Genomic DNA, 20655 nt, shown 5'->3' on the forward strand with positions numbered 1-20655 from the left:
ATCCCGTATGGGCCAGTACCTGAGATTGAGGAGGAATAATAAGAAGGAGATAGATTTTGACAATCAGGCTGATGAGCTGACTGAAAGATTTATTAAAAGAGGTTACGACCGTACTCAATTAGAGATGGCCAAACAGCGTGCCAAAGAGCAGAGGAGAATCTGCCTTCTGGATTCAAAATCAAAAAATAGAGATGAGAAAGGGCGAATTACCTTCACATTCGATTATTCCCCTATGGCAGATAGAATTAGGAGAACTATCTTCACACATTGGGGTATCATTGAAAGAGATTCTGATCTATCAGAGAAAGTGGGGGGCCCACCTAGGGTGGCTTTTAGGAGGGCACCCAAGTTGAGGAATCTCCTTACGAACAGTGAATTTGTTTTACCTAAACTAACTACATGGTTGAACAGAACCACCCCGAGGGGTAATTTTAGATGTGGCCACTGCAAATATTGTCCCTTAATGTTACCATGTAAAACCATACAGGTGGGTGGAGAGGTTTTCTGTGCCCGGGCCTTCTTCTCATGCCTGACCGAATTTGTTGTGTATGTGATGTTTTGTCCCTGTAGGCGGTATTATATTGGCCAGACAACCAGGCCTCTAAAGGTTAGAATAGGAGAACACATTAGTACCATAAAATCTGGAAAAGGCTGCACCGGGTTTTTGACACATATGAGAGAGGAACATGGAGGTAGGTGTAAGGGGCTCAAATTTGCAGTCCTTGAAAAGGTAGAAGTTCAAAGACGAGGAGGCGACAGGGAAAAAATGCTCCTGAGAAAGGAGACTTGGTTGATTTTGCAGACAAATGCAACAGGCCCTTTGGGATTGAACGATAAGATTGAGCTCTCCTGTATGCTGGACCCTTAAATTGTGAGAGAATAATTGGGTCTTTTAAATTTGTGTTTATCGGATGTTAGCTAAGTACCATTTCCGGTTAGATTAGAGGTGTTCTAGGTGGGATGTATGGGGTCGGGGGGTCCCCTTGGGCTGTCCCTATTTTGGAGTTTATAAGGCATAATTTTGCCGCACATTCTCCCCCGGTCGTAATCTGATGGGGGTTGCACCTGACATTGGGGATTTTAAGTGCAGTGTGTATATACTCCAATAGGGTCGCCTGCAGGTACCTGTTAGTATAAACCGACCCCCTGCCTCCTCCTTATATTGATTTGTGCTTTGCACTTTTTATCATTATATATATATCCTTTTCCCTCCCCTGTTCATCCCTGTTATAAGGATCTGTTGCTCGTACATCCCATCTTTTGGTAGCCTGGGGATTGGGTCCATTATGTATAAACTTATGTGGGTTTCCCAGCCACCACCGCCCCAATTGTGTCCCTGTTTTAGATGTCACAATTGTGTCCCTGTTTTACACTTATTTTTATTACACTGTAGCACTATTACTTGCAACCACCAGGTGGCGCTGGGTTACAATGTTGCGGAGCGAGGGAGGTGTTAATTTTACATGTCCCTAGAGTGGTTTATCACTTCCTGATATACGTTAGCATGGTGACGATGCGTAAATTTTACATCATCACCGGTTAGCTCAATTCCTATTGGCTGACCATGCGACCCTGAGGTCGCTCAGATTGTATGCGCTATAACCGCTCCGCTGATTGGAGGCCCGGCTTCCTTTCCTAATGGTCTGGTGGTTGACCAATGAACTTTGAGCACTGTGCGCCGACGCACTTCCGGAAGGGGCGGGGCTACTCCCCGTGATATACCGGATGTGTCTCGGACGCCATTGTGTGTGGAACGCAGCGTGACCAAGCGTCCTGTTGGACGTGAAACGGCCATCGCCGATCCTTTTGCAGCCCTGACACCCACTTCCACCCCCGCATTGGCTACCACGTCATGATAAGGTGATGTCTGCCTGATGTATTCTTTATGTCACACATGTCTTCACTTGAGAATAAATGACACTGGATGACGGAAGGTGCATGTACCTGCTTCTTTGTTACAAGATTCTAATGATCCTTTAAACCTTGTGCTATGTTTTTGTTGCTAAGGAAGTAGCTAATCGACACTAGGTTGCTGAAAACTGTGCATTGCAATGCAGCGATGCAAGTCTATGGCATATGCAATCACGGTAGTGGTGAGGTACGCAAAGCTACCACGTCATGATAAGGTGATGTCTGCCTGATGTATTCTTGATGTCACACATGTCTTCACTTGAGAATAAATTACGCTGGATGACGGAAAGTGCATGCACCTGCTTCTTTGTTACAAGATTGTTACGCAAGTCTTTCTTCCTAAATTACAATTACAGTGCACACGTTAGTAGCCGTTGTAATATGTTGGCGCTTTATAAATACAATAAATAAATAAATTGTGAATTCCTGTGTGTAGGAGAATCTTATGCGGGGAAGACCAGGCCTGACAGAGTATCTACCCACAGATCCTCCATTCATTGTTCATTAGGAGTGCCACACATATCTTATCTTCTTCATCAATTAAAGGATCATTAAACCCAAATGTATTAAAGAAGTCCAGATTATCCCTGATTATTAATGCAAATGTATTTTTCAGCAATGCCCATAGCCCCACAAGTGTTAAAGCAAGTTCTTCTCTTTCTAAACGTTTGCTATAATTATGCATTAATGCTGCTCAACTATCTTCGCTTTTGCAACTTCATGTTATTATAAATTACCCTTCCATTTCAATTGCTATAAACATGTATCAGTTCTGCACAAATGTCTTTGTTTTTGAATCATCTTGCTGTTATAAATTACCTTTCCATTTCAATTTGTAGCATATTTTCCAATCTACTTTAAAGTGTATCTGTAGGGAAGAAAAGTGCCCCTATGGGGCACTCAACTTGTGAGGGGGTGGCCTCTTGATCCTGGAGAGGTTTCACCCATCCTCCTCCACCGGCCTGTTACAGCACTGAGACCCCTGAAAAATCACTTGTCAATGCTTGACAACAGTTTGCGCATGCGCAGTAGCATGGACCGGTAGAAAAAGCCAAGGATGATTGGGTCCATGCCACTGCACTTGCACTAGCCATCTGCCCAGTAATATGGACCCGATCAGGCTCAGATTATTCTTCTGGGACCTGAGCAGATCTGCGTTACTGTAGAGGTGCAGTGCGGCCGCAGTTCAGGGGTTTCTTCGCTGGTTTGGCCTGGCAGAGGAGGATGGAGGAATCATCTCCAGGATTGAAAGGCTTCCCCCTCCCAAGGTAAGTATTCCAAACAGGCTGTAGCATACCTCACAGGTATGTTTTAAGACCAAGTTATGTTAAATCTCTACTCTTTCTCTAGTTTTTTTAACAGACTTCTATATTCCCTTTATTTCATGCATAATTAGATGCACAAACAGTTGTTGCTTGTTTTCCACACCTGCACAACTGAGTGATTGGCAGGAAGCTCTGTCACACCCAGCCTTGGCAGGCTCTGTTCTAGTCACTATGGAACTATACTGTATTTGAATTCAAATAAACAACGTAAGCAGTGTGAAAAAATACGTGGCTTTAATCCTAGAACTTTGCACAGCTGAACTGAAGAGACTGCATATTTCTCAACAAAGTTGGAATTTCACTTTAAACAATAAATAATGCCAAATTGGTAAAACTAGAATTTATTTTGTATAATGACTTCATGCTTTTATCACATGCTGAAGGATTAGATAAGCAGCTGGGTAACTGATATGTGTGAATATACTGTCCCTAAATTACAGATTTCAAATGTATCTACAGATAAAAGCTCAGGCACTAATGTATGCGTTTTCCTCTAAGGGCCCTTTCACACTGTGGTCGTAGCAATGTCTTGCAATGGACAATATCTTTGCATCTCAACATCATGCAATGATATTCCTACAGTATAATGATCTAGAGATGTCCTATATAGCAATCTAGAGAACTTGGCCTCACTGGGTTCACACTAGACCACAGCCAAAACATACAATCTGCTTTGATTATCCATCATTTTCATAGTGTCAGTTGTTGTTTGTTGTAATTGACATGTCATAGATGGTATACTATCTATGGCATGTCCGATTTCTGGGCAGTGTTTGGAAAAGTCTTGCAGGATGATTTCGTTTTTGTGACTGCAGTGGACAGATTTGTCAGAACTTGTCTGAACAGATCCTTTAGTGAACATAGGATATGTCCACAAGTTCATTTGTCTGTTGTGGAAAACAATGCGATTTGCGCCCTAGTGTGTGACTGCCACGGACGAATGTGCTTCATTATGGCTTTACCTGTCACTGACAGCAATTGAGAAGTAGAACCACCTTGACTACCTGGAAAGCAACTTGAGGGTAGAAACTTGTCAGCACAATGGTTAAAACTGTTTAGTTCAGTTTTCTATAAGGCTCCTTTCACATCTAACAACGCGTGCAGGAGCCGTTCTCCTTCACGCATTAATTAGCCTGCGGCTGTCATCAGGAATCTGCGGTGCGACGCTGAGTAGCGGCGGTAGTTTCAATTAACCTGACTGGGAAACGCCGATTCCTGACGATAAAATGCTCCCGGGTGCGTCGTACCGCAACGCATCGAAACGTAGCGTCGGGTGTGAAATGTAAAATGAAAGTCTATGGACTTTCCTTTTACTTGGTTAACGCGAAGTATAGACTTTGCATTAAAACGTTGAAAAAGGGCTCTGGTGTGAAAGAGCCCTTAAAGGACTGTAAAAATAAACTTTTTACTAGGTGGTTTATTATTTAACTACATGAATTATAATTATTACCTGGACAGTTGCCTTTAAATAATGTTTAGCATATTTGATTTTTGGAATCTTACCACATTCAATGTGCTTAACTATTCATTGAATGTACTAATCTGATATATTAATGTTGCACATAGCTTGAACTTAGTTAGCTCTTTACCTTGGTGTCCATGTAGCTTGCATTATTTCATCAGCATGATGCTGTCATCCTGAAGAGCCTGAATATAGCTCTTCATTCCTTATCTAGGCTCCAATGGCTGATTGTCAAATGGTATGGCTCAAATAAATTCAAAGAATCTTGAAAACAGCAGGAGGGTAACAATGAGAGGAGCCCAGCATCAGCAGATTTAATGAACTATATTATCCATAAGATACACTATGTAACCCACTCCCTGCCTTTCTCTGTGTAATATATTGTCACGCTGTGTGTTGCTGCTGCAGCTTCCTTTGCATAAATCACTGCTTTAAAGATATGCTGGGGATAAATATGACCCTGAAATATCAATGGATATTAAACACATGCTGAGATTCTACACAATTCTGATGTCCAGGCTCCTTACTTTCATTACAACTGTTTAAAATGCTCTAAACTATTTAGCGTTTTCCTGGAAACTTTCATAACACATTTTAAGTAAGTAGTTCAGTTTAATTTGTCTAGCAAAATAATATGCAGTTAAATATAATTCATTGGGACCCTTTAATTAAATGTAGTGTAAGAAAAAACACTGTTATGGAATTCCTCTGTGAGGGTTGCTAACAGCAGAAGGTCTCGATCACTAGATTTCAGTAAAAAAAAAACCTTCAGAATGACAAGTTGCAATTTAGGGTATCAGTGTAACAGATAAAAAACGATATCACTGTATGTAGCTTCATACATTCTCATGCTGTCAGCTGAACATTACTGAGATATTGAGTATGTTGTAAACACTTGTATTGGTCAAGCTGCCCTGGATCACTTATATACGAAACTCAAGGGGGGTTTCACCAATGAGTCCAACACAATTCAAAGGTAAATGCAAGATCGTATTGTAAGATACAACAGGCACAGTGCTGTCCTGGCAGGCACAGATCTTATAGCATATCGGTTTTAACCAAGTCTGTAACTGCAGCCTTTAATGTATGTAGAAATAATTTGCAATAATTCAGGTTGGAGTGAGCTTGAGATGTCTCCCAGTGCATCACTGCTGAATATATGCAAATTAACCATTGTTACCCTTAGAAGCTAAACACACCTCCAGAACAGCTGGAATGCAATGTGTCAGCTCTGTACAAATTAACAAGCTGACACATCATTGCATTCCAGCAGTTCTGGAGGTGTGTTTAGCTTCTAAGGGTAACAATGGTTAATTTGCATATATTCAGCAGTGATGCACTGGAAGACATATCAAGCTCACTCCGACCTGAATTATTGCAAATTCTTTCTGTTTTAAGAAAGCAAACTTTTGTTTTTCTTAGCATTTTAGTAAGGGGGCTTTAGGACCATTGTAACCCCTCACACACTCCAATGAGTTCTTGTCTCACCATGAGCTTGCTGATTAGTCTGTACCTCTTAATGTATGTAGTGATAGCATCCTTGCCCAAATTAAGGAAACAATTTTCTTTATGATATCTGTGCTAAAGGAAAACCAGGATAAATCTAAGTAGTAGTATCAGATAGAGATGGGAAGTTCGGATCTTTTCAATGATTCGGATGATTCGAATCGGATCATTGAAAAGATCCGGATCTTTGATCCGAATCTTGGATCATTTTACTAGGGAAACATTCGGGGGTGAAATGACTAAGCAGGACAGGACTTTCCCTGCGGTGGACAGAGAAGGAGAGGTGGGTGGACACACAGAGAAGGGGAGATGGGGGACAGAGACGGGCAGGGAGTGGACAGAGAAGGGAGGAGGGACGAGCAGAGAGCAGAAATGTTTGTTTGCACACAATACCCACATGCTGCAATCATATGCTTTACATATATTTCACCTATATGTTCATCTGTATACTTTGAATGCAAACGTCGCACAGTGAAGGAAAGCATTCCCCAAAGCATTCCCAGAAGTAAAGCGCAGCTGTTTAGAGCAGTGCAGGAGGATCATATTGCCCTGCAATCACAGTGCCTGCCCTTCTAGCCCAGCACGCTGTCTACAAAGTTACTGAACTGTGCTTCTGAGCCAGTAGTTGTTCACTGTGCAGAACTACGGAACAGACAGCCTATAATGAGCAGCACATTGCAGCCAGTATGTGTGCTCTACACATATCTGGCAGTGGCACTGATGTTCCCTCTCTCATCTACCTGGCCTTGCAAGGCTGGCTCCCCTCCAACAGAGCGATCCATCTCTGCTCTGCTTCCAGGACCCCGCTGCCCGCTAAGAGAAGGGGGGCGTGCTCCTGGCCCCGCCCCTTTGCGATCCGAATCACTCATTTTGATGATTCAGATGATTCGACTCACAAAAAAGATTCGGATCAAAGATCCGAATCGTTCATGATCCGGACAACACTAGTATCAGATTCACACAGCTGGATCAGCAGAACAGCCATGCAATTGTCTTTGTTTAAAAGGGCATAAATATGGTAGCCTTCATATCCCTCTCGCCACAGGGTCAATATAACAGTTTACCCCTAATTGGACTTTTGAACAACGGCTTCCTCTTTGTTTCAGTTTCCCCTACAGTTATCTTTATATGTTGGTCTCAGTGGGAAGAGGACAGCTTTACCCACTCCTTGTACTCCAGTGAGTCAGCTTCTGAGTGCACACGCAGAGGTATAAACTTAGGACTGGAAGGCAAACTAATGCCATCCTAAAAACATAGGTCAATATAAGCCTTGTTAGCAGGTTGTTTAGAACATAGCTAGTATCCCTTAATTGTAACAACACTGACAGCAGCAGTTCTGTTCCCTTCACTGTTCTACTTCAAGAGAACTTCCAGTGTAAAAGACAGAACCTGTCATAATAGGCTCTGCCGTAATGCTACAGGACCGGGGGTGGGGAGGCGGGTGTTGGGGGCACAAAGCAAGTTATTTCAGTGCGCACTCACTGCTGCGCTGCGCCTGACCTGGGCGTTACCATGTCTTGTTATTACATCTATAGTGGCACAGTGCTAAATACAGTGTAATTCAGGTGCCAGTGATTGCCAGACCCCGATTTACTTCTCCCTCCAAATTGCTATGACCCAGAGAGGGAATAGTATTTAACGCCGCCTGGAATTTCAGCAGCAACTGAGCAGGTGGCTGAACAATACGTACCAGGGGTACCAGGGATCTTATCTGCTCATCTGTAATTTATTAGATAAGTGAAGCCCCACCCCTCCAGTGGCGGGTCATCCACAGCCATTTTACGAAAGTCTCCCAAAGCTCTGTGGCTAGCCCCACCTATGTTGCCACGGCCCACCATCAACTCAGCAGCTCATCCCAATTGGTGGCTGCTGAGCTGTGGGCAGAATACGTCAAGACTTTTGGAAAATAGTGCCCTGGTGGCTTTTTACAGGGGGGCGTTCCCCCCGATCCTGGCAGCATTATGCCACATTTGCAGTCAAATGCAGGAAAAACTCCACACCTAATGAAATCCTATCCAAAAAATATATGGCATGTGTGGAATAGAATTACATGCTTCTTTATGTATTTATTTTTATTAAATAAGCAACATTAGAATGTTAGAGATTATCTTTATTTAGTTGTATTTGCATTTCTGTATCTAAAAATGAACAATATGAATAATGAAGATGCAAAAATGTGCAGCTTACTATAGTCCTATTTGCATAAGTGTTTTATAAGTGGCTGTTAAGTGTTCCTGCAATTTGCCTGTGTTTTTTTTTTTACTTACTGAATGAAACTGTTTGTAAAGAACACCATTAATCTGTATAGTGTGTTAAAAAATAAACTCTTTTATGTAACAATGGAGGGGCTAATGAGAATATTTTGCTTGCAGGGGTCGGACAGGAAAGATCCGGGTACAGTCTCTGAAGATTGGTCTCATGTCTCTGTCCAAAGGATTGCTAGAAGAAAAATATAGATGTAAGTTGGGCAATTGCATTTATTCTATTCCGGAGAACACTACACTTGATGGCTGGGGGAAGTGCTGACTGGATGTTTTTTTTCTGAGCAAATAACATTCTTAATCTTTACTGGTGTTTAATTTCAAAAGGGTTTTATTCCCATGGCCAAATATTACATTCATATTACTGTACTATTACAATATAGCACAATTTTTGTTTATAGGTGGTTTAGAGTGACTAAATAGCTTGGACTTTGTCTGCCTAAACATATTTCACATTAACCCTTCTCCCTGAGAGCAACCAGTTGGGCTTCATCCACAATATGGTATCTTGAAAATGTGTTGATACATTTATGACTGGTCACGAGTTGGGAAAGAGAGGACTGATTATGCCAACAATGATTATCACTATTAGTTTAGTTACTGCACAGCTATCTTCCTTTATCCATTTCTCAGTCCTCGATTCCATTTTGTTCACGCTATTTTTAAAGTAGGTGTTTTGTTAAACTTCAGCAGTAGAGCTATTTCATCTGAATGCTGCATCTCCACCGTAGAAGGAAGTAGAGCAGTAAGCTGTGTTGCATGCTTTAGGTAGATTGAGTCAGACAGATCTGTAACACTTTCTATACCTGCATTTGTCCTCACTGTCACAGTTTCAACAGTTTCAAATGAGATTTGGCAAACTGCTTCTTGGTCCATCACCATGTAATCACTGGCACTTCTAAGCTTACAGACATGCTAATGACTTTGGGATAAGTCTGCGTAGTCACTGCTTTTACAATTTATGCTTCCTTCTATTTAGTGTTATTATATAGTATTGAAAGTAGGGCAACCAAAATGTTTTTTTAGTATATAATCCTCTTTTGTAGTTATTAGCAAAACATTTTTAGTAGGTCTTATTGTTCCACTAGTTTAGTGTGGAAAAAACATGCATTTATAAATAACTGATAGAAGACATTGTGCCGTGATAGGCTTACATTTTTTAATTTTGTGTAGACAAATCTAATCCTTTCTTGAGCCTCTTTATACAAAAACCACAGAGGTGCTAAAGCCTCCAACAATCTTCTCACATTTACCATGCGTGAAACCCCAGGATACAGTCTTCCAACATCATGTTTAGGAGCATGGACAACTGCCAAGTATTGGAGGCACAAAAGTAACCAATTAGCTTTCAAGTGATCTCTAAAGTATCCTACACAATCTAGATAAAAAATATGGCGCACACAAATGAGCGATATCACTTAAACGACATTTCCCGGCAAAAAGAAGTAACTAATAATTTAAGCAATGTTGTACACACACACACACACACACACACACACACACACACACACACACATATTCAAAATGATTAAGTCGTTCATAAACTCCATGCAAAAGTGACATTTTACACAACACGTTCACATGCTCTGGAACAATGTCGTTCAGAATTGATCTTCCAGTTGGATCCGGCAGAATTCCTGATATCACTCATCATTGTCATTTAGCTTACATTTTTTATGATTGCCAGCCAAAACATCAGACGTTTCAAAAAAATTTTATCTAACGAGTGTACAAGACTTTACATCGTAACTAATAAATGTACTGATTGAGATCTTCATTGCATGTTTCCAGTGAGTGGAGATTATGCATGACCAGCCTGAAAATTAACATTCTAAGCTATCCATCAATGGGGTCAGTTTGAAGCCTGCAATACCCAATTGCGTGAAAAATGTGTGGCAGGTATGTCATTTAAAGACATGAAAGTGTAACCTTGCAGGGATATTAGCTATCTAAAACACATTGTGGAGGGACCCTAGGGTATATACTTTGTGCCTGCAGTCCTTGTGTGCTTGAACAAATAAACATTTTTCTAATACACTTGGTTTATTCTTCCAAAGAGCTAAGGCACATTTTGTCCTAATTTCTAGTTATAGCAGTTGCACAAAAAATACCTAGGGTGCCTCCACCAGTGTGTTTACCTGATCTCTTAGAATGCTCTAGACTTCCATACAATCAGATGGCCATATTTTAAAGTAGCTTTCACAATTTGACCATGCACACATAACACGTTTTATGTAAAAACAAATAAATAAATAATAATGTACAACAAATATAACTTACTGTGCAAAAATTGAGTACTTATCAGTTAGCTCTAAAGCAACAGTGAATTTAAAGTGTAACATTACATCTGAATTATAGTCACTAATGCACGCGATACCTGGATTGATAATGGCTCGATATAGCAGGTGATCGATCATTTCTCATCTGAAAATTGGTCATGTAGTAGTGATCAATTCTGTTCATACGGCATCCATCTCAAATGTATTTTAGCAAAAATCTTATCAATAATCAAATAGCTCTTCTCTCTACTTGCTAGATAGATAAATATTTCCCAGTCACAGTTTTAGGAAAAAAAATATTAGTTTTGTCTGATTAATGAAAAACTAGCAGTGTTGCTCTCGTGCTCATCAGAAAATATGTATTCACTGTACATTGGCACAGGAATGAAATGCAGGCATTGCCATCCGGAAGTTTGAGAGGTGTATATAAAACTCCCAAATAATGGTTTCTTCAGGCAGTAAAAAGAAAATGTAATTATTTTTCTTTCGCTGCCTTCTTCTCCAAAGCATCATATCACTTTGCGATTAATAGTTTTCAGTGATTTGTAGATTTGCTCAAGGTGAAACCAAAATAGAGATTGTATCGTGTTTCATTAACCCTTTTCCGTTTTGTATTATTTTATATAAGGGTTATAGAATTAAATTATATTAATATCAGCTATGCTTAAAGAGAACTAGTCCTAATGAGACATTTGTAATGATCTGAAACTGCACCTTTTGGCTGTAAAGATGCAGATAAATTACTTAACATGGCGGCTAATCGACCATCTGCTTTGATAATATAATTGAAACGAATGAAAACCGGCACCACCAAGAGCATGCCGGATTGACGATGCAACCAATTTTGGGCAGAAATTGGTTGAGTGTCTCAATTGGAAATGCTGAAACATCTTGGGTTGACATGCTAGATCGGGTGCGTGGCGGTAATGGTGAATGACAAATGCAACGAAAACCCCCAGTCACTGTCCCCCACTAATGTTTCATTTCCCCAATACAGTTATACTTTACCTGCTTCCATCTGTGCTGCTGCCATCCTTGTACTTCCGCATTCAGGCCCCAAGTGACTACCGCTATAAAGCACATGGGGCATGTGTGTGCTGTCATGCCTGAGGTGCTATAATGCCAGCAACCACGTTGTGGCACAAATGCAGAAGCACAAGGACATTGGCAGCATGGACAGCAGCAGGTAAAGTATAATTACATAGGGCGATGGGGTGACATAAAACATTAACTGCTTCCAGGTGGCAGTGATTGAAATCTACGCCCTGTTTTAATGCTATTATTTCTGGGAGGGCGTAGCTTTCACCTCACCAACGCCGCGCGTGTTTGCCGCTCTCGTTGTTCCCGCCGATTGCGTTGCTCTCTGCCCACAGCAGCTCACTTACCCTGCCGTTTCTATTACGGCAGAGCTCTGTAAGCCGGTCAGAAGCTGATTTCATTGGCTCCTGACCCTGTTATCAATGTAAGCAACTCCAATTGGCTTTCTCTGATCACACGTTCAGGAGCTAATAAAAGCGGCTCCTGACCGGCTCACAGAGCTCTGCCATCATAGAGTCGGCAGAGTGGGTGGCCTGAGATGGTGGGTGTGCGGCCTGAACGGCGGTAGCGGCAAGTGTGTGCGTCGTTTCTTCGTTATGCACCTGGTTCTGGTACCAGTGGTGTCTGGGAGCAGAGACTGCTGGTACTGAAGGGCACTCAGAAAAAACTCTGCTTCCTCATATATGGCTGGCAGGCAGTTTTGATTTATGACAGTTTTCTACTTTCTTCTGCTAAATGTCCAACCAGTTGACAGATAAGGGGACAATGTGACACGCATGCTAACCTTGTAATACTGACTGAACATACATTACAATGATATATCCTCTCTTTACAGATCTCTTTAAGGAAGTTTCTGGAGCAGGAGACACGTGTGATCAGAAGCAGCTGGGCTTACTGTTACACGATGCCATCCAAATCCCACGGCAGCTAGGAGAAGTGGCAGCTTTTGGTGGAAGTAATATTGAGCCAAGTGTCCGCAGTTGTTTCCAACATGTAAGTATTGCAGCATTATGTGCTTATTTGCATGTGAACGCTTTTTTCATGGTATAGCAGAGAGAGAGGTCATAACACTAAATAACTCCTACATACGTGTGTCACGTCTATTGGTATTTTCACAGCAGTGACGTGTACTCGTAAGTTTTACATTTTATATAAATAATTAATACTTTGCATCAAATTAAGGTGGAGTCTTCTTGTCCAATTTGGTAAAAAAAAGGGATGCATCTTAAGCCTGGTACACACATCCAATTTTGATTTGCCAAAGATTGACCAATTTCACCACCTCCATGAAGTGTGTAGGTAACCTTTCAAACTACATAGCAGTGGTAAAATGAGCCAACCATTGGCCAATTAAAATTGGATTTGTGTATGTACACACTTGCGACTATAGTCGTTTGTAACGATCGTTCCCCGATCTTTACCAACGACGATTGTTACAAAAAACGAACCACCGACTATTAAGGCAAACGACGAACGAGCCAAATCGCTACAAAAGAAAGTTCTGTCTCGGCGGATTTTAACCAACGACGATCGTTTGCAAAAGTAGTACATTGTTGGAAACGGTCGTTCGTACTAGGCTTGACATGCGCATTTCACAATTTCTCCGTGAAACTTCTAATTTTTATGCGCAGGCGCAATAGTTGCTTTATGTGATGTAACGTTCGTTCTAACGATCAGATCGTTACACACCTTTTAAAACTAACTTTACTTAGGTCGTTCTTTCATCAATTAAAAGTTCGTTCGTCGTCCTCAACGAACGATCGTTGTCGCATGTGTGTACGTAGCATTAGAGTCAGTGTTGAGATTGCAAAGTAGCAATGTGTCCTTCATGGGTGACATCAAAAGTAAAATTGTGTCCAAATCATGTCTGGTTAAGCAAACCTATAAAACCCTTATGGAGTAATCAGTGTTATGATTGCTCCATATCTGGCTTTAAAGTGTTTTTTTCTTTCCTGTGAAATTGTCATTTCTTATGTGTATCGAGTGAAACTAAGGTTTGTAGAGTTGTAACTAGTATCTGCCCCCTTCCTGCCTCCCTAACGATTGCTGGCGCTTCTAGCAGCTGATCTATGCCTGATAAAGCAGAGGTGCTCCCCTGAGAAACACATTGCAATAGATATTTTAAACACAGCCTTGCGTATCATTACAGCCACCCCTACTTTGCTCTGCAGGCTGTACCTACTCCTACTCCGCGCATAGCCAGGGATCATAGCTCTTCCAAACTAGTGCAGTCCCTCACACGCACTTAGCGTGTCCCCACCGGCATCCTCCTGCTCCAACACGGTGCATTCACAAGGACCTCATGGAATCTGTCACAAGCCATGTTCCTGGCAAAAGAGGGACACAAGCACAAACAGCTGGAAAACCCATAAGGGTTTCCCCTGCCTTCACAATTAGGTGAGACCTCTCCTATTGGTTATAGCCCACAACTTGACTCTATTCACAGTGTGCGCTTTCTCTTCTTTCTGTCTTTCTACTCAGCACTGTCCATACAGGAAACAGCACAAAAAGAGACCCGCAGACCGCTCTCTGACTAGTGTTTCACACTATCAGACCTCACACATGTAGCATCTGGATAGCGTACTGGTTAAGGGTGCTGCCTTTGATGTAATGCTTGAGCCTTTGAACCGAGGTTTGAATCCCAGCACAAGCCAGTACGCATAACAGTAAGCAGTCTTTGGACAAGCCTTCCCAATGGTTCCCTGTGGAGAGTGCCTTAAGTTACTGCAACTCTGAAGCACTTTGAGTCCGCCAATCATGAAATGTTGGTGCCACAATAGTTAGCATCTGACTTTAATCAACCTATCAGAGATTTCTCTGTAAGAGACCTAGAACTGCATCCCAAGGCCACACGTGGAAGTGTCCTGCTTGTTGCTTATATCACCCTGGCATATTTTTTGTTTTGGTTGCAGATCAGCCCTGTAGAATGATAGTTGGAAGTAGGACAAATGTTCTCTCACGAGAAAATGAAACATGCATTACAAAATATACAGATCTCATATAAGAAGAGTCTCGCTATATCTGTACACACATTCATCTTATTAAGCGCATTTTGAGAGAGATTTGCTGTAAGAGAGATACAAGAGCTCCTCAAAGATGACATTTCCTAAAAGAAAGTGGAGCTTAGCCAAGTGAATCTTGCCTCCGTTATTAGCAGTTTAGATGAGTTGAGCATTTTATCAAAGCAAACATCCCTGCACATGGCTTGAATGCATGAGAATGTATTGTACAAATTTATTGTGTAGTGAACAGATGATTGCTGAATAGGGAACTTTTATGTTGTGAGTGTAGGATAACTGCTAATGTTGGGTGTCAATAGATTAGATCTCTCACCTATGGCATATCAAACCATGTCAAGGGTTGCTGAAATGTTGGTTAGTTTCAGCTGTGTGCAGTGGCCTTACTACAAATTTTGGCAAATTCCATGTATTAGCTCCATCAACCCCCCCCCCCCCCCCCCTTCCCTCATTAATTATAGCCTTGTAGTCCCATATAACAAATGCAGCCTCATACCACACTTATATGAAGTGTTGCCTCATGCTTTCATTTTAAAACAAGTGCAGCTTTATGCCCCTATTATAAACTGAAATTACCTGCTCATGTTGTTTGGTTCTTTTCTTGTCTGCTCTTCTACATGTCAATATGGGTTCTGGCACTTCAGATGCTAAGGTGGGGGATAACACCGGGGGGGGGGGGGGGGAGTTAGATGAAAACGTACTATGGAGGGACATAGTCCAAGCTGCCATTCTTTAGGTAAAGCTCCAAGATCCTAGATACCCGTCCTCAAGCCTCATGACCATCACTGGGGCTGTATGGCACTTCCTGTACTCCCCAGTTCTGTGATTGCAGTTGCCTACTTGCACCCACTATGCAACTACAGGAGACTAGGGAAAGGTTTGTACAGTCAAGGTTTTGCTGCACCTGTATGTAAACAACAGCTAGCAAAATGTTGTCATTCCGTGTATAGAAGCTTTTTCTGTAGGAAAAAGGCAGCCAGGGGATATAAAATAAAATGGAAAGCTGCATCTGTGTTGTTCTGGCCATTATTAGTCATCAATTTTACATTGGTATCAACTTTCCGCCATTTTGGATATGCTGCCCACCCCATGCACTCTGGATGATGTATTTTCAATACTTTCAGCAGTGATTGTGTTAAGAAATTACATTTATTTTTATTATTATATATATATATATATATATATATATATATATATATATATATATATATATATATATATATATATATATATATATATTGTAATCAGATATATTTAAAGTACCTGATGTGTATAAGAAATGTGCTACTTTATAAATCCGTTCAATAGCAGTATATATCAGCCAGAGAACATCTTCAGGCATTCTTATCTGGAATAAATAAGACATTGCTGCGACACCCCTTTGGAAGCTTTGAGGGGGAAGACACAACATTTGTTGTAAGCTGAATTGTTTTCTCTGATTGCAGGACAGTAACTCCAGTCACAGAAGTGGTACAGGCTTTAATTGAGTCTGTCTCCTTTCCAGTGGGCTATTTCTTTATTAGAGATTGATTTTATTATATGCTTGGATGTTGATCCTCAGTTTGATGAATGTGTCCTCTCTTCTCTCTGATTTGTGGTTGCAGATGAATCAGGAGAAAAAGCAGTACTAGACTAGCCTCTGTACTTTCTTTTCTTTCTTTTCATTTTCTATGCTCTTCTGTCCTGTGTCTGTTATAACTGATCTGAGGATTTAAGTTTTTTTATATACGCTTTTATCATATAAATAGGACCAAGGGGTAGAAAATAGTGAGTGGGTGGCACGGCGGAGATGTGAAATAGGTGAAGGGTTCTGTGGCCATGTAGTAGCCTGCAAAGTTAAATTGTGGTTTTACAGTGCCAAGATGGTCAGTTGGGTGCCTGATACTAGCCTATTGGCTAATAGTTCAGCGACCAATCAGCTATCACTAGCTGTTCAGCTACTATTACAGTTTACTATTTTACTTAATACCAGCTTATTGGCTGTCACTAGCCTATCGGCTAGTAGCTTGGCAACAGGTCGGCTAACAATAGGCTAACATTAGCCGAATGTCTAGTAGTTGCTTTGGGCTCTGGGGATGGAAGTTAATATTAGGTATTCGGAGGGAGAGTTAGTGTTAGGTATTAGGAGTGAGGTCCCAGGTAATTGATAGTAAAATACTGGTAATACAATATTAATATTTTCACTATTGGCATGAAAGTAGCGCCTGAGTCACCAAGCAGCGCCACAAAACATGCTTGGTGAGGGCATTGTGTATCACTGGACAAGACACAGGACAGTCCTAGCTGCGTAAGCTCTGTTGAACTGATGAGATCTGAAGGATTTGTTACCAGAATGTAAAATAGTTCTATTTCATGTATTTACATCTATATTACACGTAACATATTAATTAATAAAACATTTTTTTCTATAAGCCCCAGTTAAAGGACAACTGAAGAGATAGGTATATGGAGGCTGCCATGTGTATTTCCTTTTAAGCAATACCAGTTGCCTGGCAGCCCTGCTGATCCTCTGCCTCTAATACTATTAGCCATAGCCCCTGAACAAGCATGCAGCAGATCAGGTGTTTCAGACTTTAAAGTCAGATCTGACAAAACTAGCTGCATGCTTGTTTCTGGTGTTATTCAGATACTACTGCAGAGAAATAGACCAGCAGGGCAGCCAGGCAACTGGTATTGATTAAAAGGAAATAAATATGGCAACCTCCATATACCTCTTGCTTCAGTTCCCCTTTAACTGACAATGGCAGTTAAGTTATTGTACAGTAACCAGAATATCAGCAAAGTATAGCAGCCAGAATGTCGAGCAGTGTACAGGTGTTTCTTCTTATCAGTGTTGGCACTGCAGAATCCAGCTATAGGCTCTTTTATCTCTCACAAGAAATGTGCGCTCCGTCTTCACCGTCATCACTTGTGGCAGGAGAGGGAATGGAGCTGATGTTTAATTCATATTCTCGCCTTTAATTTCAGTGCATTAGTTTGTAATTCATTTGTTTTATAGCTGAAGCTCTTTAGAGATCTAAATTGCCTTTTGAAAGCTTTCTGCCTCAGGATAAGTGTTTGTGGACATAAATAATACACTCCTATTTGTTAGTATCCAGTAGAGTGCATGAAGGACACGCAAGGTTATTGACTGGTCTGATTGACAGCAAGATATCTATCTTGCAACCCAACGCTGCAGCTTGTTACAGCACTCTGCCTCTTCACATAGCTCAATTCCAGGCTGTTGGCAGTGAGATATGGACAATTGTTCTTACTTAAGTGGTATGAAGAATTTGTTGTCTTATAACCCATTTACCTGCCCCAAAATATCACATGCCACATAAACCAGTAAAACAGGCCAAGATTACTACAGTAAATCACAATCACCCTGTTTTATGAACGTCTCCCTACTCGAAATGTAACAGCAATAGGATGCAACAGACACATGTAAATATATCCTGTGACACTTAATTTATGTTAAGTGTGATGCACGCAAATTCCACTGCACGCAAATTCTGGATGCTAATATCTGCAATCAAACTGACTCAAATGAATGCCCATGGGCCCATTTCTAGTAAACGCAATTTTCCCGGTGCGCTGCCGTGCAGAAAAATTATTTTGTTTTTTTGTCTCCTTAAACACTGTAGGGTGTGTTAACACAACCTAACGGGAAGGAGGTGTAGCTTCCCAGGAGCAGCACTCTAAAAATGTTGCTAACACGGTAGTGTAGTGGATAGCATTCTCCCCTTGCTGCGCTGGGTCCCTGGTTCAAATCCAGGGCAACATTGACAAGGAGTTTGTATGTTCTCCCCGCTGTCTGTGGGGGTTTCCTCCAGGCACTCCACTTTCCTCCCACATCTCAAAAACATACAGATAAGTAGATTGGTTTCTCCATAAAAATTGGCTGTAGATTACAATGGACGTACAACTATGGTAGGGATTAGATTGTGAGGTTTTCTGAGGGACAGTTAGTGACAAGACTATATACTCTGCACAGCTATGCGAGAGATGTCAATGCTGTATAAATAATAATTGTGTCTGATGGCCTGATTTCAGTGCAACAGTCACGTGTACAGTGTAGCTGACATGAATGAAATGAAGTGAAGCACCCTACTTTAGTGACGTCTGGGTTCTCTGCATTTTCATCCATCCATATTGCTAAATTATTTTATTTTCTTTATTTTCACATTTTCTGCTTCAGTTTTCCAAAATTAGAACTGTAAGGATGATTACAGTAAGATTAAAGCAATTATAGATTCAGTAGCAGAAAAAGCGCATGTTTCCAGGGCAGTGATTAATTAAGAAAATCATTGCAGGTTTTTATGTATTGCAATTAGCGATTAAAATATTCCACAGAGAGCAATGGCAGTGTCAAACTTGGATACATATTTTAGTCAACTAAAAGCATATATGAATGCTTGATAAGCACAACTTGGAAAACACTTCTTTTTCCTCATTCGTTTAGTTGACCCGACTCTTCGTAGTATCAGCCCATCTAGTGAACACTCTGGTCTTACCTCTTCTCCAAGTATTGACTGGTTAGATCTTCTAGCAGTCCAGGGAACTCTCAATAGCTTTCTCTGCACCCACAGTTCCAAAGCATTCATTCTTCTGTGCATGAACTTGTTTATAGTCCAACTTTCACAGCCATGCGTTGCTACTGGGAAGACCGTGTCTCTAATTATCCTAACCATTGTTGGTAAAGACATCTCTATCCTTTAGTATCTTGTCCATATTTGCCATAGCTTTCCTTCCAAGCAACAATCATCTCTTAATCTCATGGCAATCATCATCTGCAGAGATCTTCGATTCCAGGGAGATGAAATGTTATAACTTCTACTTTTTCTCCATCTATTTGCAGATGGTTCAGTGTAGCAGATGACATCACTTTAGTTTTCTTGATATTAAGTAGTAGACCAGCTTTGACACTTTCTTGTTTGACATTCATGACTAGTATCTTTAAATCTTCCTCAGTTTCAGCCATTAGAGTGGTATCATCGTCATATCTTAGATTGTTAATATTCCTGATAGCTTTTTTAATTCCAGCATGTGACTCATTCAATTCAGCTATCCCCATTACATATTCAGTATACAAGTTAACCCCCTTGGCGGTATGAAAAATACCGCCAGGGGGCAGCGCAGCAGATTTTTTTTTATTTTTATTTTTTTAAATCATGTAGCGAGCCCAGGGCTCGCACATGATAGCCGCTGCTCAGCGGCATCCCCCCAGCCCCGCCGATCGCCTCCGGCGATAGGCGATCAGGAAATCCCGTTCAAAGAAATGGCGACGGGGCGGGATGACGGGATGACGTCATTGGGAGACCCGATCCACCCCTTGGCGCTGCCTGGCACTGATTGGCCAGGCAGCGCAGGGGTCTGGGGGGGGGGCCGCGCGCCGCACCGGATAGCGGCGATCGGGCGTGCGGCGGCGGCGATCGGGGTCCAGCAAAAAAAAAATTATGAAAATCGGCCCAGCAGGGCCTGAGCGGCACCCTCCGGCGGCTTACCCCGTGTCACACACGGGGTTACCGCTAAGGAGGTTAAATAAATAAGGAGACAATATGCAACCTTGTCATACTCCTTTACCAATTGTTAACCAGTCTGCTATTCCATACTCCATTCTGGAATAAAACTGGAGCACCTGGCGCTCAATCGCTATAAAGTACAATGACACAGATCAATATGATCAAGTTAGCAAAGTCCCGCAAAATGTCTCTTCCGAGAGGCGTATATGGCAGCAGTGTTACTACACCACAGTTCCAGTGGGAATTAATAGCTCATGCTGTAAGATACAGTACCTCTATGGGGTATATGAAAATACCTCCCAAATGTAAGTGGTGTCTTCCGTACTAGTGTCCGGTCTATTCCGGAATGCAG

General features: G+C 41.5%; 1 protein-coding gene across 13 annotated transcripts in view; it reads left to right on the forward strand.

Moving 5' to 3' along the window:
• Positions 1-20655, forward strand: part of UTRN (utrophin) — an 863547-nt gene that overhangs the window by 779067 nt on the left and 63825 nt on the right. For all 13 annotated transcript variants that reach the window (XM_068232090.1, XM_068232089.1, XM_068232092.1 and 10 more), the window contains 2 exons: positions 8577-8662; positions 12618-12775. In XM_068232090.1, the coding sequence (XP_068088191.1) occupies positions 8577-8662; positions 12618-12775 (244 nt within the window). The remainder of the gene's footprint in view (positions 1-8576; positions 8663-12617; positions 12776-20655) is intronic.

The sequence above is a fragment of the Hyperolius riggenbachi genome, chromosome 4 (genome assembly GCF_040937935.1).
Source record: "Hyperolius riggenbachi isolate aHypRig1 chromosome 4, aHypRig1.pri, whole genome shotgun sequence".
NCBI lineage: Eukaryota > Metazoa > Chordata > Amphibia > Anura > Hyperoliidae > Hyperolius > Hyperolius riggenbachi.